Source organism: Amphibalanus amphitrite, unplaced genomic scaffold (genome assembly GCF_019059575.1).
Source record: "Amphibalanus amphitrite isolate SeventyFive unplaced genomic scaffold, NRLGWU_Aamphi_draft 000574F_arrow, whole genome shotgun sequence".
In the NCBI taxonomy this organism is placed as follows: domain Eukaryota; kingdom Metazoa; phylum Arthropoda; class Thecostraca; order Balanomorpha; family Balanidae; genus Amphibalanus; species Amphibalanus amphitrite.
The window spans coordinates 29373-56771 of NW_024882068.1; the positions used below are offsets into that span (position 1 = coordinate 29373).

The following is a 27399-nucleotide window of genomic DNA, read 5'->3' on the forward strand; positions in this document are numbered from 1 at the left end:
ATTGTTGCTGCTATGCTGCTGCATTCTCGCTGTGAGCTTGCATGCTTTCGCATCTCTTGCTCCGGTGTCGATTCGATACGGTGATTTGGTGTGGATGCCGTCACCAATAAACTTTTTCTACACCGTCACCCATGGGCAGAACGTCTCCACCAACCTTTATTTTTGTCCCACTAACTTTGCTAAAGGGACAAGAAAAGCTTCGAATGGTGAATGCATAACAGGTGTGCCTAAAAAGCAGAAAAAGGTTGTTTTTTAACAATTCTACGGGACTTCGGCGCGGCATTTAAAGAACGTATGGTCGAAAGAAATTTGGTACCCACATGCCATTCGCTTGCAACCTTTTTGTCGCGTGTGATATTAACCCGATACCAAGTTTCGCAGCACTGCGCGTCGCCGCTTTCCTTACATACGCAAAAAAAGCTGGTGGCGTGGTAAAAACGCCCCCCCCCCCCCCCCCTCCTGAGCGATCGCTAAGGATTTTTCTCTTATATCGCCACCGTACATACGGCGCCCTCCTTGGGTGAGGTGGAGCCCTCCTAACCTTTGCTCCTCCCCTTCCTTCGCGATATTCTAAACACGCCGCTGACTACAATTTTGATTTTTGTTTTCGTTGAATTGGCTGGCGGAAAAAATATGCTTGTAGAGCAGATTATGCTAGTTGGTTTACTTCGGTGATACACGTTTACCCCTCCGTTCGTTCACTCACCAGATCTAGGAGGCCCCTATACACAAAAGGCCCCTTTTCGCCAGGAGGCCCCCACGATATCTTGCCCACCCTTTCAAAAATGCAATCCGCCGGCACTGCTGTTGATATGTAAACCAACTCAGCACAGCACGCTGCTTACCGTCGCAAAGTCGAGTGGCAGACTAGCGGACTGACACCGCTAACAAAGTAGGAGCATTGGCACATTTTGAGATGTTCGGCGGACGTAGCCGATCGCGTCAAAAGCAAACAGCACAGCTGCAGCAAAACAAAGGTACAAATCACCGCCGTCTAATCCCGAGGCGGTGCGAAAGGCGGCCGATACAACGGAGAAGAATCGTACACATCAGCACAGCCCTGTACACGAACCGGTCACTTCACTCGACCACTTCGAGTCATACGGCCACCCGAGGCGGCACATTCACGTACTGCCCTCACCGGCGGCCGCGGGGTCCTGTTTTGAGGCCCCGACCTCTGACTCCGGCTGTCCCGACGCAACATGTGATTCAGATCGTCCCGAGGCAGACTGTTGGGTCTTTCCAGCGCTGTCCGCTGGAGACAGGTTCAACCTCTGCTTCATGTGCGTCCGCAGCCGATTGAAGGCGCGACTCACACCCTCACTGACTGAGACGGTCTTTACCGGAGCCGCGGCGGCCTGAGCCGCGGCGTCCTGGACCGTCTGTCCCTCTGAGCTTTCCCCGCCGCCCAGCCCTGTCCCAGCGCCGCCCTCCCCGCCGCCGCTGCCTCCGGTAGTGGTATGCACTGCCAACCGGGACTCCAGCTTACGCTTCAGGAAGAGGAGCACGCCATTGACTCCTTCGGATCCCAGCTCACCCTTGAAGAGCTGCAGCATCAGCAGGATGTCCGGTCCCCGTTTCTGCACGAACAGGGTGAACACAAGTGCCGGCACCCGGCGCCGTTCGTTCAGCGTTACCGCACCCAGCGCTGACTCCAGGCAGGGCCGCTTGGCCGACGGCGGGGCGCCGGCGCCGGCCGACGGCGGGGCGCCGGCGCCGGCCGACGGCTCGCCCGAGTCGCAGCGGGACCGTTTGCCGGCCGCCGGGTCGGTGTCGTCGGTGCGACAGGACAGATCTGATGTGTCGGAGGCGGCCGAGGTGTCTGCGGCGCGCTGCGGAGACAGGGCCAGGTCGGCCGAGGCCGGCGACGGCGCCAGGTCGGAGGTGGAGCCGGCGGCGGCGGCGGCGGCGCGGCGCTCCTCCCTCAGCCGCCGCCGCCGGTGTGTCCACGTGTCCTCCCAGGCGGTGACCTTGTAGGAGGCGTAGTACTTGTTGCAGTTGCCCGCCTCCACCTCCAGCTGGCGACACACGGAGCAGAATGGCACTCAGAGAAGACTCGGAGTTGGATCCGTCTCAGCGTCAGGGAAAATCGAACAGTGTGGCGTAGCACGCCAACAGACGAACAATGAAGCATCGGAATTTAATATAAACTACAATAGATAAACTCGGGGTTTGGCCAGCCCTGCGTCGTTCCGCTCACCTTCAGCTCCTGCAGCCAGTCGACGACGTGCTGCTTGACCTCAGTGACGTTGTACTGGATGCCGTCCAGGTCCCGCGGTACCACACACTGCACTGGCGAACGCTTCTTGGTCTGCAGGAGAGAAACACAAGACGGGCGGGTCACATGGGTGGTAACTGGTAGGCGAGTATAAGAATGTTTGGTGAATTCATTTTTTTATGAAAAATAGTAAAATATTTTAAAGGCTGTAAAATATCTGACAGAATGGCATTTACGCTTGGAAGAGTGACTACAGCTCGTGCAGCAAAGCTACCGCTGCTGCTGCCGCTGCTGCTGATCTGTCGGCGTCGGAAGCGCACCTGTTTGGTGGGTTTGACGTTCTCGCGGAGATTGAGTCCCTCCTCAAACGTCCAGCCGATGGCCCAGCGCTTGGTCCATCCCTGGCACAGCTCGGTAGCGATCGCCTCCTTGGCACCAGCCTCGTACGCCGCCTTCTTCATCGGCCGAACGCTCGACTTGTGGCCCAGCATCGTGGTGAACACCCTGCCGGTAAGCACAAACGTTAACAGACGAGCTAAATCAAGGAACATTAAACTTTAAAGCCACTTCCTGGCTGCACTTCTCTTTTGAAGTGATATTATGTATGCATGTAGAAAGCAAAACAAAAGACAAAATAACAAAATTTACCTACGGTCAAGCTCAAGACTAAACACAAACATACGAGGTAATGATGAGGGTTTCATTAAATATCGAAAAAGATCTTCTGATAAATAGTTCAGCCTCCCCCCCCCCCCCCCACACACACACACACAATGGCGGCCGCACAATTTCCCAGTCAGGCAGAGAGCCCTCCCCCGAGGTCTCTCACCGGCAGCGGTCGGCCAGCGCGGCGCTCTCCTTGATCATCTGTGTGACGAAGGCACGCTCGCCGCCCGGGCAGGAGACCTCGTGCAGCACGCCGGTGGAGGCGGCCGGCGGCGGCGGACGGCGCGGCGCCGGCGCCTCCGGGTCAGCCGGGTCCGAGTCGAAGAACGGCGGGTTACACAGCGTGAAGTGGACCGGGCCGGCGGCACGCAGCGGTCCCGTCAGCAGCGTGTCGTCGGCCTCCAACACTGCCGGTCACAGGGGTCAGATCGTCAGCCTCTAACATTGCCGGGTGAAGAAGTCAGCGGTCAGACCGGCAAGTCACCCGCTCCAAGCAAGAGGACGACTTTCAGAACTTTGCTGCGAAACGAGGAGAAAACGCTTTTTTAATAACTGAACATGACATCGACGCATCAGGTAAATCACATTATAATTGTCCTTACAGAGTATACAAATTGTATGCACATTGCACATTCATTGGCAGGTACAGCCCCCGAGACGAACGGCACTGCTGGTTTGGGCTGATCTACACCCTCTCCTTTTTCTACAGTTGGATACCCCCGACTAACCTTTGACCTGGTTATCGAGGCCGTTCTTCTGGACGTTGCGCCGGGCGGCCTCCAGTGAGTCGGGGTCGCGTTCAGTACCGATCATGTGCCAGCCGCGCCGGCTGCCGAGCAGTGCGTACACGGCGCACGCGCCGGTACCTGCCGACACGGCACACGGGCAGCGGTCAGCAGGAGCGCAGCGCTATGGCACTGTAATTCCGTTGGTGTTGTTAGCTAAGAGCTACACAGTTTTGCGGTGAATCATGAGCTAATCTTATATATGTTGAACAGCTAGCTTAATGTCGCCGCCGTCATACATGGCCTCCCCGGTCTGCCGGGAGGCCACACCTGTGGACGGCCCAGTGCGCGGTGCGCGACACTCGGTTACTGTCCGCCCGTCGGCCGGAGCCGCGCCGGCCGCGCCCCCGCACGGGACACAGGGCCGCGGCCGGCGGCGGGCGGGTCTGTGGGGAGCTGTCCCGGGGTCAGTACACCGCCCGGCACCTACCGACGTCCAGCCCGGTGACCGTCTGGTCGTCGGGCAGCTGGAGCGCGCCCACCACGTCCTCCAGCCACAGAAGGTAGTTGAGCCGGTTCGGCAGCGTCGGCACCAGCTTCCCGGGCGGAATCTGCACGTCCAGCTGGAAGTCCTTCTTCAGCAGCGTCTCGGTCAGCACGCGCAGCGCGTCAGGGTTTTGGAAGTCGTACTTTGTCTTCCCGGCGATGTCCTGCCGAATATCGCACATGGACAAAAAATGAAAACGATAAAAGTAAATTGAGAGGCATTAAAATATAGGTCAGAAAAAGATAAAGGGATGCAATATCAGTTACATGCATAATTCAACTACATTATCTACAAAAGAACTAGGTGATGCACGTCGATATCATTATGCGGCGATCGCAAACGGACGATGACTGGCCGGCGGCCGCCAATGTTTGACGGCTGCTGACCTGACCACGCACTGGCCCCAGCCTTACCTGACATAAACAGAATTATCTGACACAGGACGCTGGCGCCGGCCGACTGGTGCGCAACTCACCGTCGTCATGAAGGGGCGAACCTCCGGATAATCATTCACCAGCTCTTTGAAATCTGGTGGTGTCCGGTAAATATTGCGAGGGTGCATAAACTGATTCAATGCCATGGCAGCAACTTATTGGGACACAACTATTAGATGTATCAATTACAGCCAGCACCTGAAATAAAGTGAGTAAATTCAGTTACCTACCAATGAAACTGCAACATTACATTACACCATGAAATAAATAAACATATGAGCTATGATGAAGATCATAATAAAGAGCTCAACAAAGCTTGTCTGCATTTTCATTGCTGGATTGTGGCTGACAGTGGCAATAACTATATGGTGTGCAAACACATTATCTTACTTCTTAATCATTTGTAAGGCATGAGTAATATATATCCAAGAAAGCTAGGCAACAATCACGTCATTAGATTAGGTTAGATCAAGAAGGTACCCTTACCAAATGACAAGCTAACTCTCAACATATCAGTAACAATTATTGTGTCAATGCTTTCAAGTTTCAAGTTTGCAGCCCAGGTGGTTACCATGAAACGGATACCTATTGCATGACAGGTAAGAATCTGGCTTAGTGTACTAGCTGAAAGAAATGGTGTCAGACACCACAGCAAGTTTGATATGGAGTGGAGCTTGATGAAACTGACCGAAGAATGGACATTCTGGGCTTTGCTGACTGCAGTTCTGACTTCTGTCACAATGGTTCTTCTTTTTGAAGAGGATATTTTGGACTTCAGACTCAGAGAGAGTGAATGTGAGGTGAGTGAGTGGGAGTCAGTGAGTGGGAGTCAATTAGAGGGCATGAGTCAGAGGGAGCAAGTAAATGGGTGTGAGTGAGTGATTGCAAGTGAGTGGGTGTGAATGGGTGTATGTGTGTGTGCATGCCAGTGTGAGTAAGTGGGTGCGCATGTGAGTGAGTGGGTGTGAGTGAGTGGGTATGGCCTGCATAAGTGAATGGGTATGCATAAGTTTGGATGAATGAATGAATGACTGAGTAAGTGAAGTCTATGAATGGAGTGTGAAAGAGCAAGGACAGGAAAGTGGGACAGAGAGCTGAAAACAAAAAGTGAGAGTAGATGGAAGAAAAGAGGAGTGGTAAGAAAGAGGAATGGGCCATGGGGTGCCTCTGCACATGCCCAAGACTCCATCGGCATGCTGGAGATGCTTTCATGGAGTTCTATGACCCTGGCTTTCAGATCCTGAGAAAGATGTTGAGAACAGCCGGGCTAAAAGCACTAAAATTTAGTAGGTAAGTGCAAGTGGGTACCTACACTGGCACAAATCTGTCCTTAGGGTGCCAAGTACAAGTTATAAGTGATCAACACTATATAACCTCCGTGATCTAATACGCATGTGCACGTTGAGCCTTGAGGTGCAGGGTACTGCACCAAAGCTAAAGAACTACTGGAACAACAACAGCACGCTCAAAGTCGAGTTCAAATTGCCATTAGAGACAGGCTCAGATAAGTAGGGTGAGGTCTTGGGTGAGGTGAACAAGAAAGTTCAAGTTGGAAGTTAGCTGGGTAGTGGGTACCCAAGGAATACCGCCAAAACCACTTCACACTATGCCTATGATGCCTTAGTTGGTCGAAAATCGAATTTTGTTTTGTTGGGTTAGGGACTAGGGTCCAATTTAGGTTGTTAGGTTCTGCTCCAATTACACCAGTTCAGAGCTGGGAGGATGATAGGATATAGGGGGAGGCATTGGGCAGACACCCTAGTAAGTCACCTGAGCTGAGCCCGTCAGGCCACCCAGCCCCAACATGCTCGGGAGCAGCGGCGCAGCGGTGCCACTCCAAGGGAGCAGCCCGCATGAGATAGGGTTTCTTCCCGTCGCTCCTCTAACCTCCTCCAAGCTCCTCTAACCTCCTCTCGTTTCAAAAAATCGTTCCCGTCGCTCCTCCAAGCTCCTCCAAGCTCATCTTGATTTCACATCTCACCACCACTATTTGCCTCCTCCCTCATCCCAAACGAAAGTTGGTTTTTTGGAGGAGGCTCTTGCGTAGACATATTTGCCGCACGTAATACAAATGTGAGTTGTTTATAATTTAGATTTGAGGGAAGTGGAAATGATTTTAGTGATTGATGACTATTGGATATCTTTAAATAGTAATGTTTGATATTAATCTAAGGTTATTTTATTAGAAAGCGATTATTATCTCTTGATTTATGTTTGCGCGCCATAAATCGCCGACCGTTACAGCCCGCAAACAGCTGATTTCCTCGCGAAAACGTTCCCGTGGCACCTCTGAAACGGCTCTCCTCCAAGCTCATCCAACCTCATCCGAGATTTTTTGGGAGGAGCGACGGGAATAGACCCATAGTCAAGGCCATCTATAGAAGGTACAGTCACTCCCCCGCCGACCAATCAGAGACAGATCCTGAGTGACGTCACCCCTGATGCTCGCAAGGGGTACTCCATTCCTTTCAACGTAAAAATGACTAATTTCATTTGAAGATTATTGATAGCACTCTACACATACCGCTCAGCCGTTGATGTCAATAGAAAGCCCAACTAATTTTCCATCGACAAAAAAGAGCAGCAATATGCTAAGAAATGGCCGGTTTTGAAGATATAGACGATTTAAAAACCCTCTGCAGCAGCAGGAAAGCATCGTAAAAACGCATCGAGCTTATATTTTTACTATGGATAATTCATTTTTCAGTAAGTTTTTAGATATGGTAAAGATTTGAGTTACAACTTTATTACAATATTTTCATTACTTGAAACTTTATTTCAAAATAATATTTTCAAAAATGGCAGCTGTTGGCCAGTAGCTTGGGAGCGATTATGGCGCACCGCGCCATTAATTGTCCTGAGGCCCCCTTATGATGTCATCAAAAGTGGAGTGACATGGGCCTGCCCATAGTTGCCTGTTCCTGTCCAGCCCGGAGGGAGTTGCGGTGCGGAGAAGGATTTCTGCATCCCAATCCTGAGGATGGAATCACGGTACGGTGGAAAATCGAAGGTACCTACCTAGTATGTACCTACCAACGACCTATATACAGAATCCTGTAAAAATGTAACAGTAGGAAATAGGAATTTTGCCAGCGACTTGTCCGCGTGTTCTTGTCGATGTCAAGCTTAAATTTCACGATCATATACAGGCTACCGTCCATAAGGCAGGGGGGATGGCTGAAAGTCTTTTAAAATCCACAGTTTGTCGATCTGCTAACTTTATGCTTTTTCTATTTTTGTCTCATATCCGACCGATTCTTGAATATGCGTCATGCTTGTGGAACACTGGGTATGTGCAAGATCTTCGTGCGCTTGAAGGAGTCCAACGAAGGTGGACAAAACATATTGACGGCATGGCGGGCCTTGACTATGGAACACGCCTAAAAAAGTTGGAACTATATTCAGTGTATGGTAGGCTTCTGCGGGCTGACCTGATCCTGTATTGGAAAATATTTAATGCTCAGTCCTGCATCCACCCCAATGACTTATTTCACACACCTCCATGCTCTAGAACCAGGGGCCATCGTCATAAGATACATATTCCCTCCACTGTCACTGATACCCGGAAGCGATTTTTCTCTGTCCGATGTATTCCGCTATGGAACTCTTTACCGCCGGATGCCGTTTGCGCACCCAATCTCAGAGCGTTCAAGCGTGCAATAAACACTCATTTGCAAAATGAACTATATAAGTTCATAGAATAGGTATGCACTGTATTATCCGTGTATTATCTCACAGCGCTCAAACGTGCAGTAGACTCACAGAATGAACTCTATGAGCATGGAAATAGGTGTACACTGTATTATCTTATATATACTTATCGGAAATTCTTATCGATTCTAGCAAAACTTGTTAGCACTGTGTAACCTGTTAGGCGCATGATTCCAGTCAAGTCTTGCATGACATTACCATATGACTGGCTTAATTTTTGGCTGGCGCGTCTTATATGTGTAGGGTTCTGTCTATCCTCTAGCCTATCCTTCCCTGCCTACTTACAGACTTGATGGAACCCAATGAGGTAAGAGCATGAGGTAAGAGCGCCTCAATACGTTGGGTTCTACCACGGTACATAGAATACTAGGTAACACCGGTTTGTCCGCTCAACACAGGGCCAATGGTCACCACTTTCTTCAGCTGACGTCTGTGACCTTGAGCTGACCTAGGATGATAAACAGCTGACAATTTAGGCCATTTGGAGCTCACTTGACAGCTGAAGAGCGTGATTTAAAATATAAATATTTGTCAGGCACTGACAAAAGATATTATTCACCAGTCATTTTTTAAGCACATTCTGTCATAAATTAGCTGACTCCCTCTGGTCTTCCACACAGCAGAAAATGCAAGTGCAAATTCTGCCGTCTTGAAGTGAGCCAAACGCTTATGATACACATGATCGTTTCTCTCAGAGCACAACGGAAACTGCGAGAAAACAAGAGAGAGTCGGACTCTACAAATGAATGAATTTGGAAGAAAAATAGCTGTATTTTTTCCTGTGTAAATGTTGGCTTTGAAAACATTGGCCATCGACTTTAAAATTGCCCCCAAATATGAAAATGTGTGAATTGACAAAACAGGCAATCTTGCTGTTTTTGCCCAAGTTTGTTCATGATTGAGAGAGATTCGATGCGAAAATGCACTGATATATACTTTTGAAAGCGAGGTCTCGATCAGTGTATTAATTTTGATTTTTAACTTGACGCTAGTCCCACTTTTCCCTCCAAGAAAATATATTTGTCAATTTTTCAATAATCATATTATGCGTCATTGCTTTAAAAATAAAGAGAGTCGGACCGTAATTCTTTCAAAATGACTGATCGTGCTCAATATCTATCGGAATATATCAACAGATTGGCCAGACTCATTGGCTAAATATGTTTAAATTGCATTTTTCTTACTTTCTGCAGATTTTCCTGCAAAATTTTACTGTAGTTTAAAATTGCCCCCAAATATGAAAATGTTGGATGGAGTCGCGCTTTCGACCGGGGTGGACGTGTCCAGTCGAGCTCCCGCAGACACATTTCTCACCACTTTACACACATATCTCAACACCTAGCTGAAATAAGTTACATCGACAATCAATAACAGGCCATCATGGGACTAACAAGGTCACCTCCACTGAAAAAGGCTGCGTCAAGCGAAATTCGCGAAAGTGAATCTGTATCCAGTCTGACGAATACCAACGCCAACACCGAACGCCGGGCGACTGCGGCGTCCCAGGCGGCGTCAAGGCGGCGTCCGGCACACCGAATATGCCGCAAACACCGCAAACTGTGAGTGATACGTCTGAACAGGGGGCTGTCATCCCGAGCTTTCCTATGTGCCGGGCGCCCGACTGTTTAACATTACCCGTGACGTCACCGGGGCGTACACTTGTCAGCTGGCCTTCCCCGCAAGTTTGGCCCTGAATACGATTTTGAGGGTCACGGTTGTAAACAAGTTCCTTTCCGGAAACGTTCCGGAAACGCTGGAAACGTTGTCATCCTTTTACTTTCCGGAAATTGCTTCATTACTACTTTGCGCCTAAAATCACTAACCCTCGCCGGCACAGAGTTGATGCAATCCCCCTAAGGTTTTTCGCGAATAACTCGCGTAAAAAGCGGCTGATCGTGACGAAACTTTCAGTACCTTCGCATTGATCAATTGTACACCTACCCTGAAAATTTCATGACCCTGACCCAAATGACCTTTGACCTGTGACCTACTTTCCGAGACCATGTTTGGCCGGAATCGCGATTCGGCGTATGTCGGCTCGCATTACCCGCGCGTTTGCAAGCTTTTCGTGGTTTCAAATGTTCAAACGTGTGATTTGATGTTGCTCTTATGCATTAGGGTGGATGTCAAGGTCACCCAGGTCAGGTCAGGTCATTGACCTTTGGTGACCTCGGTTCACTTTTTCGAGTTTTACATGTTTCTAGGCTAGTTTTTGGAGCTGATTTCGAATTTAGTAACCATTTGAACATTTACAAAGTAGTTTTGGTGCCTTTGTAACATGTTACGAAGCTGTCAGAGGCGCGAGGGGGGGGGGGTCGTACCAGCCCCCCTGCCGTCGAATGACGCAAAATGGCCTGTGCCGGCGAGGGTTAAGCAAAGGCTACTTAACGCTTTCCTAATTGTAAAGTGTTGCATTGTCTGCATGGTGAGGAGAACGCTTACCGCTCAGAAGGGCGGTGTGTTGTGAGGAGGGCGCCGACAGGTCAGGAGGGCGCTGTACGATGAACGGCGACGCTGACTGGTCGGGAGGGCTATGCATGGTGATGAGGGCGCTATGCGTTGCAAAAGGCGCAGGCTGGTCAGGAGGGCGCTGAACGCGAAGATGTCGCCGACAGGCGAGGGCGCTGACAGGTCAGGATGGCACTGCACGGTGATAAGAGCTGCGACAGATCTGGAGAACGCTGTCCGTGAAGAGGGCGCCGACAAGGCAGCAGGGCGCTGTATGGTGGGGAGAGCGCCGACAGGTCAGGAGGGCGCCCATGGTGAGGAGGATGCTGTACGATGAGAAGGGCACTATACGAGTGAAGAAGGCGCTGACAGGTCAGGAGGACACTGTATAAAGAGGAGGGCGCGGACAAGGTGAGGAAGGCAATGTACGGTCAGGAGGGAGCCGACAGGTCAGGAGGGCCGTCTACGATGAAAAGGACACCGACTTGTCAGGAGGGCGCTGAACGTAGCGGGAGCCGGTCTGGAGGGCTTTGTATGGTTAGGAGGCCGCTATACAGTGAGGAGGATGGCGACAGGTCAGGAGGGCACTGTACGGTGAAGAGGGCGCTATAATACGATAGGCGCTGCCAGGTCAGGAGGGCGCTGACAAGTGTGGAGGGCGAGACAGATCAGGAGGATGCTGTGTGATAATGTCCATGAGGGCGCTAACTGGTCTGCCCGGAGGGCGCCGAATGTGAAGAGGGTGCCGACAGGCCAGGAGAGCGCTGAAGGGCGAGAAGGGTGCCGACAGATGAGAAGGGCGCCGAGCAGACAGAAGGGCGCTGAAGGTGAGCCGAGGGCGCTAGATGGTCAAGTGATTGGGAGTGGATATCCGGCATTTCAGGATTGTGGGTGCATCTTCACCCACAAAGAGATATAAAATTGTAAATCTGGGCGCCAGTACCGCATGATGACGTCGCAATGGCTTACCGTCGAGGGCGACTAGAGTGCTGGACACTGAAAAGGCGCCATCGGCGCACAGAATGATCGTGGAAGGCGCTGCATCCAGGGCGCCTTCGGCGCCTGGATGGCGTCTTTCCAGAGGGCGCCTGCTAGATTTGGGAGGGGCTAAAGCCCTAGTGTGCCCCTCCCCCTTGGCTGCGCCCCTGAGTCCTTTGTCTAGCGATTTTCGAAGCATGCATCGCGTCCGTAGGGGCCTTGGGAGCTGCCGGTGACCACAGGGGCCTTATAAGGACCCTGATGACTCGGGAGGGGACCCGTAGGCCGTATACGGCTTACGGGTCCCGAGTCATGTGGGCCATATCACCACAGGGCACCGCATCTTTTTCGAGATAAATGACCGTTCTTAAGCGTGTCGCATTTTCCTGAGCATGATCTGGCGTTTACAGCCTGACGGCCCCTCTCCTGTCCGGCTGACAGCTTACTGACAAGCCACCTGGCGATCGCCAACTCAACCCTAATTACGACGTTGTCCGATAGGTGGCGGGGTCATACAATCCCAGTCAGGACAAGGGATTCTCATTATTATTTTGCTATCATATTTTCCCCCCTTTTAAAGTCATTTAAAAGCGCTATTGCACAAGTAATTTTTCGATTAACAGCGATTCCAGCGGCCGCATCAGGGTCCGGATGGAGCCAGGGAGCGTATGCTCCGGTGACGTCACCGTAGTGTTGCAGATTTGTAACATTAGCGAGCCCGGACGATCTTACCTAACTTATACGGCCTTGCGTCTGAATCTCTGAGCAGCACGTATAATACGGATAATCAAGTGCATGACGGCGGTGCGAATGAATCAGGCGTGACAAAACAGGAAACTAGAGGTAAGAAAACTAGAAATGATAAGAAGCCCCCGGGGGCTGAGACAGTGGAGGGGGGCCAAGTCCCACTGGAACCCAACCGGGGCCCCGGGGAGACGAGGGATGGTAGCTCAAGCTCATCACAGGAACTGAATGGGAACAAAACCCCTGAAATAAGGAGGCTGGATAGTGATGCCTACAGACCGTGGGGGACTCGGTCCAACAACACGAGCCCTGACCCGGGGTCGGGGTCGCGTTTCGACGCTGATCAAGATGGGGAGGACCCGAGGGGACTAACAGTTTGCAGGGGTGGTCCAGGAAAGACGGTATGCAACAAGGAGGTCAAAGACGGTGAAGGAGCGGTTGAATGTGAAAAGTGTTCTGGATGGTACCACAGCAAATGCCAAGGCTTGTCAAAGGGTGCATTGTCTGCACTGAACAAGTGGCATGGCACACTGGTGTGGCTCTGCACAAACTGTACGAAATGGCTGCATGATTGTGATAAGACGCAACCCATGGCATCAAACACAACCAAGGACGATCTTGCCCGAATTGATCAAAGAATGGATAAGCTAGAGAACATCATGCGGCACAACTCTGCAACAATCTTGGAGTCTGTGAGGAACCAGGAGAAAATGTTTGCAGTCCAGTGCAAGGTGTTGGACAAGATGGACGCTGTTACAACAGAAGACAAAGCGAAGCAGCAAACATATGCAGAGGCTCTAAAGGGGATAAGCACAGAAGTTGTGAAGGAAGTGACAGAGAAAATAAGCAAGCTGCCACAGGTGACAGTGCCAGTACAAAGGAACATGGAAGAGATTGCGGGGGTTCTAGACGAGCTGCAGGACAAAGAAAGGCGCAAAATGAATGTCATTGTACATAACCTGCCTGAAACAGACACCACAGCCCAACCAGACAAGAAAAGTGATGAGGTGAAGTTTGTAAGCATGATAAAAGAGGGGATGAAGCTGGTCGTGAAATGTACAAACTCATTCCGCATCGGAAAGAAGACAGAGAACAAGCCTAGACTGCTGCTGGTGACCCTTGCCACCATGGAAGACAGAACAAACATCCTGAGGTCAGCAGCCACCCTAAGAACAACCGTGGAGTGGGGCAATGTGTACTTCACCCCGGACCTGACCTGGCAAGAACGAGAGAAAGCACGCGCTCTGAGGCAAGAACTGGCCAGGAGAAAAGCATCTGGGGAGGAGCACATCCACATTAGACAAGGCAGGATTGTCCCAGTCCCAGTTGAAAGACGTCACTCCCGACCTGTGAGCACACATCTCCCAGCAAGCGGACCAGATGCAGGAGTCCCAAGGAATGGGACTGAGACCAGGCTGCCAACTAACACCGCTCAGCTGGCGGCATCCCAGACAAGAGCGGAACCTTCCACTGAGCCCATTGCGCCAGGCGCTGGGGCACCCAACCAGCATTGACTAGATAAGGAAGGAAGGCAGAGGTCAAGCAAACTCAAGGTCCTCTACACAAACATAGACCAATTTATTAACAAACGGGATGACCTCTGTATGGCCCTGGTAAACGATGAGCCAGACATAATCCTCTTGACAGAGATAATTCCAAAGGCACAGGTTCACCCCATTTCACCTGCAGTCCTTGCTATTCTGGGATATAATCTTTACTTGAACTTCGATCCAGGAAAGGAGAACCTTGGCAGCAGTGGGTACAGAGGGATTGGCATATTCGTCAAAACTTCTATCAGGACTACCAAGCGCTCTTTCCCAGGCTGCAATCAAATCGAGCATCTGTGGCTGGAGATCCCTCTGCGAAACCCAAATCGCCTCCTCATTGGATGTATTTACCGTAGCCCATCTGCCCACGGACCGTCTTCTACGTCTGAGTTACTGGAGCTCATCACTAGCTGCACATCTGAAAGAAACACCCAAGTGTTGATTGCTGGGGACATCAACTACCCCCAAATCGACTGGACTCACAGCTACTCCACTGCCCCTGAGGGCCATCATACACACCAATTTATGGAAGGGCTGCAAGACTGTGGCTTCACACAACATGTCACCAGGGACACACGATACAGGGAAGGCAACAGGTCTAGCGGATTGGACATTATCCTGAGTAACGAGGAGGGGCTAGTCAAAAACCTTGTCTACCACCCACCCATAGGACACAGCGACCATGTGGTACTGAAGTTTGAGACCGTGCACTATGACCAGGGAAGAGAACCAAGGGAGCCCCGGCTGAACCTCAACAAAGGGAACTATGCGCTCCTGAATGATCGGATCAGGGAGACTGTCTGGGAAGTGCCCGATCCTCCGGACCCGCGCACCAGATACGAGTACTTCAAAAGGACGTTGGATCTTCTGACGACTCAGTGTATCCCCAGGTCTTGCCCAACTAATAAGAGACGCAATATCTATATGGACAGGGAAGCTATGCGATTGAAAAAGCTGAAGCGGAAGTTGTGGATCCAGTACACCCAATCCATGGATGACATCTGCCTTGCACGTTACAAGCGATGTAGCAACGACCTGAGACGGCTCACCCGCAATCTAAGGAAGGAACTGGAGAGGAAGCTGGCGGCTGACCTGAAGGCAAACCCAAAGGCGTTCTGGCGGTACTCGGCCTCAAGAACCAAGAGCAGGGCCGGCGTTGAGAACCTCCGCACAGACTCGGGTCAGCTTACAGTAAACGACGAAGAGAAGACCGCGGTGCTGAACGCATTCTTCAGCTCGGTCTGCATCGAGGATGACCTTCGGCCGATGCCGCACGCCGGGGACGCGTACAGGGGACCAGTAGTAGAGGTCGTTGACATCTCAGAGGACCTGGTAAAACAGAAGCTCGCCCAGATCAAGACCTCCTCAGCCGCTGGACCTGACAGCATTCATCCAAGGGTACTCCACGAGACGAGAGACTCAATATCAGCTCAACTAGCAGCCATGTACCGGGAGTCGCTCGATACAGGGATCCTTCCAGAGGACTGGACGTCGGCCAACGTGGTCCCCATTTACAAGAAGGGCAGCAAGGACGACCCCAGCAATTACCGACCAGTCAGCCTGACGCCAGTGCCCTGCAAGGTGCTGGAAGCCATCATCAGGGACAGGCTGATGGAGCACCTGCAGGCAGAGGGCCTGATTACTGAAGCCCAGCATGGATTCCGGCCGGGCAGGTCCTGCGTAACGCAACTGCTACTTTCAGCAGAGGACTGGAGCCGTGCTGCAGAACGTGGTGACCCCATGGACATCATTTATCTTGACCTGGCCAAGGCCTTCAACACTGTATCAATCCGCAGGCTTCTCCACAAGGTGGCTGCACATGGAATCCGTGGGAAGCTGCTACGATGGATAGAGGCCTTCCTGACGGGGCGAAAGCAGCGGGTTATGATCGGCAGTTCCTGCTCGGAATGGACCTCAGTCCCAAGTGGAGTCCCGCAAGGATCTGTGTTGGCACCTACATTGTTTGTCCTATATGTTAACGACCTGCCAAATGTCCTAAGCTGCGGTGTCAAGGTCTTTGCCGACGACAGCAAATTGTACCAGGTCGTCTGTGACCATGAGGACGCGCGGGCTCTCCAAGCGAACCTGGACGCTGTGACACAGTGGGGTGAGGATTGGCAACTGCAATTTAACGACACGAAGTGCAGGGTCCTCCACGTCGGTCGTCACGTCCACCGGCACGACTACCTTTTGAACGGTGAAGTCCTGCAGACGGCGACAGAGGAAAAGGACCTAGGAGTGATTGTTGACGCGGAGCTGAAGTTCAGGAGGCAAGCAGCGGCAGCGGTCAACAAGGCATCTCGAGTGATGGCCGTGATAAGACGGTCATTCAGCCTGCTGGACAAGATGACCCTGCCAATCCTGTTCAAGACGCTTGTGCGACCACTCCTGGAGTACGGTAACATTGTCTGGGGGCCATTCAATCGAGCGGATCAGCTCCTCATCGAACGAGTCCAGCGCCGAGCGACCAAGCTGGTCCAGGAAGTACGTCACCTACCGTACCAAGAAAGACTGAAGTCTATGAAGCTGCCTTCCCTCCACTACCGACGTCGACGCGGCGACATGATCGCTGTCTACAATGTGCTGCATGGGAGACTGGACCTGAATCCGGAGGAGCTCTTCAACCGAGTAACGACCAGAGATACAAGAGGACACTCCTGGCGTCTTGCGAAGCCCCATGCCGTCACCCGCATCCGTCGAAACGCGTTCGCAGTCAGAGTCATTAACGACTGGAACAGCCTACCATCATCCGTCGTAGACGCCGACTCTCTAAACTCGTTCAAGAACCGGCTCGACACTCACTGGAGACACCTCCACTTCACCCCGCCCCTACCATACGAACAGTAACACTGTCAAACACGAACTCGACTGGAGCGGACACTACAGGCCTTGGGCCTCTCAAAATTTTCCGTGCATCTTAAGTAAGTAAGTAAGTAAGTAGTTTAAGCTGCGTTTCCTGCAGATTGTGTTCACAGACCAATGGGAGACAAGTATTTCTTCATCAACAGGTTTATTCGCCATCAATTGGTCTAGCGGGTGTTTTTCGTATGCGCAGCTTATGTCACAGCTGCGTAAGAACACGTTCGCTTAAATCATTATGGATCATTAATTTATAGAGTTCAGTGTTATGGATATTTCTTTTCGGAATATCAAAGGTCAATGTTGGTGCGTTTCATAAGATTTGTGGTGGCGGGATTATCGTCATTAACTAATTACTTGATATATTTTAATGAGGAGTGGTGTAATGCCCGCACGACTGTTGACTTTCATTGTAATTGCTTGAGCTTGTTCCTGGGCCGCCTCAGATAGCAGGATGGTGTGTCAAGTACCTATCATGGCCTGACAGGAAGGTGGGTACCCAGACCCCTAGCTCAATATTAACCTCAGATGAAGCTCGTATATATGTCTTAGAGCTTGTTAAAGTTTTAACCTCACCTTCATATAACCTAACATAACCTGAAATAACCAGACATGCTAGAACCCTTATTTTGGTCAAATGCTGATGAGCAGAAAATATTAACTTTTTGATGATTTGCCATGCCTACCTATTGCTATGTCTGGACGAGGGTTTCTCGGTTACTGTGTAGATAAACTATGGTGAAGATAAAAAACATCATCTACCCTAGCCTAACCTTTGCGTACTAAACTACCACTTTTAGTAAATGTTCAGAAAGAGTGATTCACTTTTCAGGCATACATTTTGTACATTCTTGCACTATTTGACATCCTGAGTCCAGATATGATATTTACATGTGATACAAATACAAAACAAAAATCAAACCTTACCTAATGGCTAACCCCATGCCAGACTGGAAAACATCCATACACTATGCCGGATGCCCGTGAGACTATCTTGCGCCGAAATTCGGCGCAAGCGATTCTGCGCCGAAATTTCTGAGTGATTTGCGCCAAAAATTAGGTGCCTATTTGTGCGAAAATAAGCCCATTTCATATAAAGCACATGTGCACATATACTGATCAAGGCTATATCAACCAGGCAGAGTGTTTCGGGGCTTTGTACACTATCCCATGTTTGAGCTTCCGAATTAGTTTTTATTTCCACGTAAACCCAATACCTCGGTGGGAGCCAGCGAGGGCCCGGCAGCGGAGCAGCACGTGCTCCGGCACATCAGCCTCTTCTCGGCTCACGGTGCAGAGCGCCGCTGGGCACCGCTGGTCTGGGCACTGCTGACACGCGGCGGGGTGGAGACAGCCGATTCGGTGCCGTATTGGAGCGAGCTGCCCCGGTGGCCCGCCCTCATCTGGTGCACCGAAATGGCATCCTCTCGGTCCTCTCCGGGGAGAGGGAGCGGCGGCGTGCTCCCGAGGAGTGGCTTGAATAGTGATTCTGAGCAGTTGTCGCGCCACTGATGCGAGGCCGCACAATGAACCGCCCTGGTCAGCGATCGGGCGTTTGAGGGCAGGGCGGCCGCTAGTTTTGCCAGATCGTCCACGCTCTCATTCCCCTCGATACTGCAGTGGGCAGGAACCCACTGCTATTGCTTAACGACGCTTGGCGACGTTCAACAAGGTTTTCCATGCCTATCTCTACGCCGAAGGTTGAGGCCTCACCTGGGCGGCCGTTCCTCCGCTGAGTAGACTCAGGGCGGCTCGCCAGTTCGAGCACGCGACGACCGGGGCGGGGACGTCTCGTCCCGCAACCTCTCCAGAGCTGCCCACGGGGCGAATCTGCTGCTAGATTGACCAGCGTACCGCATAAATTCGGTGACTGTTTTCGCCAAAAAATTATGCGACCGCCCTGCACCGAAAAATTCGTCCGCCGCCATGCACTGAATTCGGCGCATGCGAAGTTACGCCGGACGTGCGCTTAAATTTTCGGCGCAATCCCGCCACTACGCCGGACATATTCGGCTTAACGTGTATTTTTTTCCAGTCTGGACCCCATGTTGCATATTCATATGAACTGTAGATCAGATATTTTTTGAAGAAATACCCATCTTTCATCCTTTCAGCATGCCTACAACCTACTAAACAGCCTTGGTATTAACCTACCATTCATACTTTATCTACACATACATATTGATATATGGGGTATGTTTGGTTCAGTAGGTTATAGTAGGTCAGGTCCAGGTGCCTACATGCTATCATTTGTCATGCTTTGATTTCAGGTGGTGTCTTGTGGGCTTTATAGTGGGCTTTGTGGCTCTCTCTAAGTGCAAGGGTTAAGTGTTGATGCACATAATGCAATGTGTTTTTTTCCATGGGCGCAGGAACCTCACGTAAAGTGTGGGGGGAGGGGGGCAGAGAACTTCAATGTCACTTTGTGGGAACCCCAATACCCCTATGAACAAATTCTTTACAGTTTCGTGCTTATTTCACCTTGCCGAACAATTTCTTGCTGTTAGTTTTGAATTTAAATGAAAAATAAATATTTTATATTTAGCATAACTGAAAAGTGGGGACATCCCCTTCCCGATCCTAGGCCGCCTATGTTTTCTTTTTCTTAATGGTAGAAATCATCCAGATTCATATGAGAAGGGTAGATAGCTACCTACAAAATCAAATCAATGCCTCAATTGTTTATTGTTTTATTACAATAAGTCCCTCCTCTGCCAATCACACTAAACTATCTACTGTCACAATGCAGTGTGCGTCATGATTTCTCAACTCTATGCATACAATATATTTCCATTTGTCAATCACATATTGTTTTTTTTTACAGGCTTTCCGGTTATGACTGAGGCCAGCATCTCACGTGCCCTGGCTACGCCAAATCACTGCGGATGCCGGATGCCGAGGACCGGAGAGCCAACCGCTTTGAGGCGTGAGCTCTGTGGCGTGGCTCGAGTGATCACCAGGTTCTGACGGCTACGGCGCCGTCAACCTGGTTGAATAGGTGGGGCCTGGACGAGGGTGCCCTTAGTACGGTGGTCAATCGGTTACGTCCGAGGGACGCTCGAACACGCTGCCGTCGCGTGGCTGCCGGCGGCCGCCCCCTCGCACGTGAATCTCCTGGAGCGAGGACTGCGGGAGGCGGCCGCATCATCACCTGTGTCCACGCTCAACACCGTCAACCGTGCCACGCACTAATGGCGGAAGCCCGACTTTCTCCGATGGAGGAGAGAAGCTGGACGCTGGCTGCCAGGCTGCTGGGGAGGGCGCTGGGTCTGCCATCAGGGGACCCCCTGCGCGCGACCGCCGAGGCCTCGGCACCGGCGCGCCTGCCTTCGGTCCGAGGCTGGAGATTGCGAGGCCGCCAGGCCTGGGCGAGAGCGAGAATCCCACCGTGGCAACAGACGGCTGGCGTCACCTTCCGGTTGGACGTGTGCCCGATCCGGGCTGGGGCCACGGCGGCGGAAAGGGAAAGCATGGCTACGCTGCACCTCGCGTTCCTGCCCCTGTGTGCTGTCCGGCTTTGGACGGACGGATCTGTGGAGGGCGGAGTCTTCAGGCGCTGGGCGGGTGCCGTGCTGGTCTGGCTGGACGAAGAGGTCGAGGAACTGCGGGCCCCGGCCGGAGAGTTGTGCTATAGCTACCGCGCGGAGATGGTGGCGCTGGTGACCGGTCCGGAGACCGTACTCGGAAGAGACAGACCAGGATCTGCGGTCCGTACCTATCTGCTAACTGTGCGGTAGTGCTGGTGTAGTGCAACATTTTTGGATGGCTAGCTACATTTCACGATTAAATAGCTGGTGAGTTTCAGTGCAGGTGGCGTGACGAACAATGTATCTGTTGGCCACTTCTGCGGCCGCTGCCATTTCCTACTCGAAGGCGGGCGCGCTGGGCCGGCAGGATGTTCCCATTATGTGTCGACGACAAAGCGAGTATATTCATGTTCTTTTAATGCACAGAAGTCTGTTGTATATTTGAAGTTTTATTTTAGGTTAACGATTGCGAAGGGCAGATTCATCTTCTCTCTTTCATTTGTGTTGCCACTTTAGCGTTCATGTTTGTCATAAGTGTCCTGGTCCGGCTTGGTTGTCATCTTTATTCGTGATGTATTTTATTTTACGAACATGCTGGTGATCAATGCAATACACTTTTGATTAATAATGCTGCTTTAGCTCTGATCCTTTGTGGTATGTCTTGATTGTACTACTGCGATAGTGATTTTTCCTCACCAAAATATGCAGGCAACAAATGTAAATGCTGCCAAAAGTTTGTCATTGCGTGATGTATCTAAAAGACATCAAGTTTCTGAACGTGGTCGTGTACTACGCAACCGGAAACTCAATAGGACGTGGAATGCTGTGAAGCAAAACTACAGAAGTGAGGCTGGCCACGCCAAAATCAAGTGAGATATGTCTGGCCTTTCTTCAGCCGCCAAGGCTTCGACAGACTATCCGCGGGTTCGGTGTCTCTCGAACGACGAAGATTCAACGTCGTCAGGCCAATCCTGGTTAAGGTCAGCGGGGACTTAGCTGTGGTTATGGAACAGGATTGGCTGTCCGAGAGACTCCGAACCTGGGGTATGTTGCAGCACAGCTATGTCGACCGAGTGTCGTCGCAAGCTGCCCCACTCGACGAGAAAAAGTAAAACCGTCCCGTCCTAGGCTGACTAGGCTTAGCTAGGTGGCAGCACAGTCGCGCCGGCAGGGGGCAGTGCCACAACCAGCCGACTGATATTTTCGTGTGACGTCAGAACCGGTGCCTCCCTGGGTTCTACGCAATGTTTTACGCATTTACGGTTTTGCGTAATGTCAAAGGTCTTACCGGTTTTACGTTTTACCACGCGTTTTACGTTTCAAATCTATAGATGGCCTTGGTTTCAAAACGTTTGCCCCGCCGCCTAGCTCATTTGGCGTCAATTTTGCAGCAACTGCGCCAACTTTCTGACTGCGGTCGTACTGCGGTCTTTAGTCCATGCTGCGGTCAGTACATTCGAAAGTTATCGCAAATAAATTACAAAATAATTTTCAAATTACAAAAAAAATACATTATTGTCACTGAATAAAAATTAACCAATAAATTTACATGAAAGTCATAAGATTAATATGTTTAAATAAACCATGAGCAGGCAAAAATGCTATAAAAATTACTTGATGACGTCATTTATTGTGAGATAATAAGTAAATAATCAGTTTCCTATCAACCAGAATTAGACGTTTCCTTGATTTGCTCCTTCTGTGTGGCGTGTGCTGTATCAATGCTGTATTTCTCAATTAGTTGATAGATGCAACTTTGAATTTCCTAAACCAAAACAACAACAACAACAACGCAACTTTGAATTACAGGTATATTTTTATGTTTTGATTCGTGTATTTTTTGGAAAGGCCCCTTATACAGGGTGTAGATGCATGACAAATTTCGTTTATTTTTTTGCAAGACTTTCAATATTGACGCATCGACATGGATAACAGGATGAGGGTGTAGCTTGAGCTGTATGGCGAATACCTGAATAACTGGAACTGGCAAAAGTATTTAACATTTGGTACATTGCTGTCAATAAAAAATTGTCAAGTTTGGAGGGCTGTTCAGTGTTCGGGCTGTGCAGCACAGAGCTGTTCGGTGCGTGATGCGTCACATTTATTAGGTGACCGGTGACGTCAGCAGCCTGGCTCCGCCAATTCTTAGCCAGAACGCAGGGGCGATTGCGAAAGGCTGCTGCAGCCTTTTCCATTTGTGGGGAAAACATGGCATGGTTGGACTGGTGATTGTTGCTCAAATAAAGGTTAAAATATGTTCAAATGTGGTACATAGCAATGTGCCACTGAAAGCGTGATAATGATACCTAGGTACTAAAAAATAGCATAGTTACTAGCTACCTGCTTACAATAAAGAATAGGATAGTTGACTTTAAGTTGCGCCACCTTCTTCTCGTGCAGCACCAAATTTTGTGCTGTGCATTGCTTCAGTACCAGTAGGTGATGTCACACATGCGATAGGTACATAGTGGTGCAGGCAAAACCAAGGCTATATAAATGGGCAGAACTAATGGGCAACATAGCCCTCACTGTACATGTGTATTGCATGCTGCAGCATATTTCATTTTGACTGTGCAGCCAAACAGCCCTCACTTCAAACTTCAAGTTCAGTTCAAGTTCAATTGAGTTGAAGCTAGATTGCAAATCTGGAATGCCATTATGACTAGTGTCAACAAGTCACACCTGACACCAGTGACCAGCCCGTGTTAAACAGCCTGGAAATCCACACAGCCTGGAAATCCACACCGGCCTGCTGTGCACCAAACAAAACTGACGAAATATGCCCTGGTGGTTGGCTGGCAATGGATCTCCCATACATCACTTTCTTGAATGTGTCACTTGCATAGCAGTTTAGTTTATTGTGGTACCAAGTTGGGCCTGCACTACTTCACACGAAATCCTCTCCATGAGCATGTTGCTGCTTTTGTAATGATGGTTTTAATTTATACTGTATGTTGCAGGCGAGAGACTGCCAATTGTGGAAAATCGTCCTCCTCGGAGACTGGTAGCTGGTCAGTGATCAGTTGGTCGGCGTGATGGCTGGAACGGTGCCCGACGGTGGCGACTCCGGCCGGCGCAGCACGCGCAAACAGTGGACCATTCACGAGGGTCCTCAGTCCTCGCTGCGCCGACTGCGCAGCAACTTGGCAGAGGACGGCTGCGTGGAGTCGCAGGTTGTGATGGCCAAACAGCTGCTAGACGCACCCGCCGCCCCTTCCGAAGCAAAACAAAACTACGTGCAGGCCGTCTACTATCTCACCAAGGCCTCTGAGCAGGGCAATGTGGAGGCGACCGACCTTCTGCGCGAATGTTTTGAACAAAGCCGGGGCATTAACGACCAGAACTACATTGACGTGAAAAACTGTCTGGACATGACGCAGGAGGAGAAGCTGTCGCGGCGCGCGGCTCGCGAGCTGTTCAGCACCATGGCTGACGGACAGGACTTCATCACCACGGCGCAGCTGCGCAGTCGCCTGCAGCGGCTCACCAGCCAGGAGCGGCGCGACCTGGAGGCCGAGCCAGCCGCCGCTGACGCCGGAGAGGCTGGGGACGACGGTGACGGTGGTGGCGATGGTGCGGCTGCCGCCGCGGCTCCGGCAGCCGATACGGCCGATGCTCCGCGCTCTGTGTCGTTTCTGAGCCGCGTCGGCGGTGAAAAGCTCTCTGAAGACTCTTTGGTGGCGGCGGCGGCCAACTTTGTCAATGGTGACCTGCCCACCATCAACAAGTTCCTCAAGGTGAGCGATGACGAGACGGCCTTCCAGGAGATGTCGCTGCTGGAGAAAGTCATGTTCCACCCAGTACGTTCGGTTAGCTATGGCTACCACAAGATGATTGAGACGATGTCGGAGCGCGGCAACGCCTTCCTGCTGTCGCTGATCCCCACCACGCAGCTGAAGACGATCCTGGTCGTGTTCCTGGTGTCGTTTGTCGATATGAGGATGCTGCGCTTCATCCTTCCGGTGATGGTGCTGTACGCGGCGCTGTTCGTTATGGTCGTCTCCACCCTGCAGATGCTACAGCTACACGAAGACCTCGGTAACTTCCGCATCTGGTCTCAGGTGATGAAGATCATCAAGGACGATTTGAACACGCAGCTAGCCGAGGCCAAGTTCTGCTGGAAGAACCTGTATCCGTACCTGCGCTTCTTTGCGGCGATGGCGGCGGCGGTGACGGCGCTACACTACACGGCGGCCAGCATGGTGCTCAACTCTGAGATCACGGCGCTGGCCGCGCTGATGACGGCCATCACCTTCATCTCGCTGAGCGAGCGCCACCAGCGGCTGGCCTGGCTGTCGATGACGCTGCACCTGGTGATGGCCGGCCTGCACCTGTTCCCAACGCTGCGACCGGCCACCGCCGCCAGTCTCCAGCTGGCGCCCGGCCTCTTCCTCGACTTTTCGCTGCTGGCCATCCTGCAGCTGGCCACGCTCGGCTGCTACGCCACGATGGCGGCCCAGGAGCGGTGGCGCGGCACCTACAAGGTGCTGATCCCGCACCTGGCCTCGGTGGTCTGGTTCCAGATGGCCATGCTGTTCGCGGGGGACGCCAGCACGGGCGGCGTGCTGCGCGCGGTCGGCACCTTCTTCGGCACGGTGTTCGCGTTGCCCATCATCGGCGGCTTCCTGCTGCTGTTCCCGGCGCTGGCGCTGGGCCGCCACCTGTACCAGGCCGGCTTCCTGCTGCAGGCGGTAGTCACGGTGGCGCTGCTGGCGCTGCCGTTCGGCCTGGCCTTCCTGCGCAGCCGGCACGCCTCGCTGACGCGGCTCGTCTCGTCGTACCAGGTGGTGGTGCTGGCGCTGGGCCTGCTCTCGCTGCTGCCGGCCGTGCACATCACCTACCTGACGGCGCCGCCGCCGACGGACGCGGCCGCGCTGCCCTGGCAGCAGTACTACAACGTGTGCCACCGTCCGGCGCTGGACGCGGCCACCCAGGCGCAGGTGCAGCACGGCTGCCAGCTGCTCGAGGGCGCTACTGTCCAGTGGCAGGGCACCGTGGCCGACGTGCGCGTCCAGTCGGCCGAGAACAAGCTACAGTCGCTGATCAGCTTCCTGCCGGTGGGCCTCCAGCAGACGCTGGCCTGCGTGTACGGCCGGCCCATCGGCGACTGCAACGCCGAGCTGATGGACGAGGTCGGCTTCAGCCGCTGCAAGACCGCGCACGCCGTCATGACCTCACGCTGCACGCTGCGTGCCTGGAACCGCTACCAGTTCCACATCGTGGTGCACATGCCGACCGGCTACCTGAACGTCAGTCCCGCGGAGGTCTATCTGTCTGCCGACAACCAGTTCCAGGCGTTCGGCCTCAACCTGCGCGTCGGCGACCGGCTCGAGTTCCGCGGTCAGCTGAGCGCCGGCCTGGGCACGGCGCGGCCGCAGCTGACGCTCACCGGTCTGCAGTGCCTTAGCTGCCACCAGGAGATCGCGCCCATACTGGAGGTCACACAGCGCGACGTGGTCAACGAGCTGGTCTCCAGCGCCGGTGCCCTGTTCAACTTTATCGCCTCGCCGCTGCTGCGGTACGACGGCGAGCCGGCGCCGCCGGCGGTCGACACGTGATCGGACTGGTAAAACTCGGCGCACCTGGATAAATGACACGGCTCGACGCAAACGGTAAAGTCATCTGCAAACACCCATTTTGGGGTGTAATCCGTTGAATTTTAGGATATCAAACGGTAAAAGTAATCTGCAAACACCCATTTTGGGGTGTAATCCGCTGGAGTGTAGTATATCAGGGCTGTGCATCGCCCTGCTGAGGTAAAAACATTTGTGTGTGAAACTCCGTCGCTTTCTTCAGAGGTGCTTCGCGTTGGCTGGCGGACTATTTATAGTGCTTTCCGTGAGTTTCACTGCTGTAATGGGCATAGCCGGTAACCTGCCGCCTCTGTCGGTCACGCACGTGCAGCTTCCTGTCGGCGCCGCGGACTGTTCGCTAGTTCCTCCCCACATCGTCCGCTCGCGTGCACTAGTCAGCTGTGAGCCTCCAGCGCCAGATTCTCTGTCGTGCTATGTGCACAAACGCGGCCACTGTTCTGCCTGTCGCGGCCAGATACTGTAACTTGATCGTTGACTGTCCAGCGGGAGTAATTAGGGATGAGTAACCGTCACTAATGCAGCTTGATGGTTAGGGTATTGATGGGATATCACGGTGAAGCGTGCCCTATTTCGGATGCCTTCATGTAAATATGCGTGTGTTTAGTGTTAATGCCTCAGGCATCGGATTGAACGAGTAACACCCGACTCGGCTAGCTTTACTCAGTTGTGGTTATAACAAAGATCTGTTTACATTTTAACCGTGTACCATAGAGATATTGAGCACATTCACAGCCTCGGTTGATGGTACTGTAGGCTACATGAACCAGTGCTCTGCTTGCTGTCACTATGTGCTTATTGTTGTTTCAATGCTTTGCTTTGCTTGTTGACACCGAGAGCGTTATCGTCCATGAAAAATTGTAAAAGAACACCTAATATTTTTCTTGTGATGAGCTCATGGTATCGCATTATGGAACTTTGTTGTGTGGAAGTTTATAGGGTTTGGAACCCAATAGGAAGTCGTAGTGATGATTTTCTAGTCTAACAAAGTAATAAATTTCTGATAACATGCTAGATGTGTTTGAAACCACAAGCAGCAACCCTGCCCTGCCATCCATATGAAATTGTCGCTGAGATAAATGAGCTGCGAGTGCGAACAAGACAAAAATATGGATGTACCGTGCACTATCCATGGCTCAGCTCGGCTCCCTTTCGCCCGGTCGATGTTGTGGTGGTGAAGAATGCTAACGAGTAGGAACTAAGAAAGTCCCGATATGGGTGTGTCACAACTATTACTTTTGTAGGGGAGTGGGAGAGCGGCCGTATCGGTTTAGAGATGTTGAGTTATTGTTCGTTTTAGTTTAGCTACCTTGGTTTTGTTGAAATTGAACGCGTGGGATATTTAGGCAGGGGTCGGAAAGGAGGCAAGCGCGGCGGGAACCGCACGGGCACATCGGCCGCCAT

At 51.9% G+C, this 27399-nt stretch overlaps 3 protein-coding genes across 6 annotated transcripts; 2 read left to right on the forward strand and 1 right to left on the reverse strand.

The window, feature by feature from the left end:
- Positions 1–829: 829 nt before the first annotated feature.
- Positions 830–21685, reverse strand: LOC122394129 (RNA N6-adenosine-methyltransferase mettl16-like). Of its 2 annotated transcripts, none has more exons than XM_043390753.1 (8): positions 21666–21685; positions 4632–4788; positions 4100–4319; positions 3613–3750; positions 3048–3291; positions 2539–2722; positions 2201–2311; positions 830–2018 (listed from the first exon to the last, which is right to left on the reverse strand). In XM_043390753.1, exons 2-8 carry the CDS (start codon positions 4734–4736, stop codon positions 1125–1127), a joined length of 1896 nt encoding a protein of 631 aa, XP_043246688.1. In that variant the 5' UTR covers positions 4737–4788; positions 21666–21685; the 3' UTR covers positions 830–1124. The 2 variants fall into 2 exon arrangements, with proteins under 2 accessions (XP_043246688.1, XP_043246687.1); XM_043390752.1 differs by lacking the exon at positions 21666–21685 and adding an exon at positions 6361–6394.
- On the forward strand, positions 7523–27006 carry LOC122394127 (wolframin-like). Of its 3 annotated transcripts, none has more exons than XM_043390750.1 (2): positions 7523–7581; positions 23365–27006. In XM_043390750.1, the coding sequence occupies exon 2, from the start codon at positions 23440–23442 to the stop codon at positions 25960–25962; it is 2523 nt and encodes an 840-aa protein (XP_043246685.1). In that variant the 5' UTR covers positions 7523–7581; positions 23365–23439; the 3' UTR covers positions 25963–27006. The 3 variants fall into 3 exon arrangements, with proteins under 3 accessions (XP_043246685.1, XP_043246686.1, XP_043246684.1); XM_043390751.1 differs by having other exon boundaries at positions 7572–7600; XM_043390749.1 differs by lacking the exon at positions 7523–7581 and adding an exon at positions 22112–22213.
- Positions 15462–16865, forward strand: LOC122394102. Its single transcript, XM_043390684.1, has 3 exons — positions 15462–15698; positions 16230–16416; positions 16732–16865. Exons 1-3 carry the CDS (start codon positions 15462–15464, stop codon positions 16863–16865), a joined length of 558 nt encoding a protein of 185 aa, XP_043246619.1.
- Positions 27007–27399: the final 393 nt, after the last annotated feature.

Coding starts and splice junctions, on each gene's coding strand:
- LOC122394127 (XM_043390750.1), top strand. CDS start 23,440: ATGGCTGGAACGGTGCCCGACGGTGGCGACTCCGGCCGGCGCAGCACG.
- LOC122394102 (XM_043390684.1), top strand. CDS start 15,462: ATGTACCGGGAGTCGCTCGATACAGGGATCCTTCCAGAGGACTGGACG. Junction 15,699..16,229: donor TCCGGCCGGGCAGGTCCTGC/GTAACGCAACTG, acceptor GAAGTCCTGCAG/ACGGCGACAGAGGAAAAGGA. Junction 16,417..16,731: donor GCGACCACTCCTGGAGTACG/GTAACATTGTCT, acceptor ACGCGTTCGCAG/TCAGAGTCATTAACGACTGG.
- LOC122394129 (XM_043390753.1), bottom strand. CDS start 4,736: ATGGCATTGAATCAGTTTATGCACCCTCGCAATATTTACCGGACACCA. Junction 4,320..4,631: donor TTCGCCCCTTCATGACGACG/GTGAGTTGCGCA, acceptor GATATTCGGCAG/GACATCGCCGGGAAGACAAA. Junction 2,019..2,200: donor ACTGGCTGCAGGAGCTGAAG/GTGAGCGGAACG, acceptor GTGTGTCGCCAG/CTGGAGGTGGAGGCGGGCAA.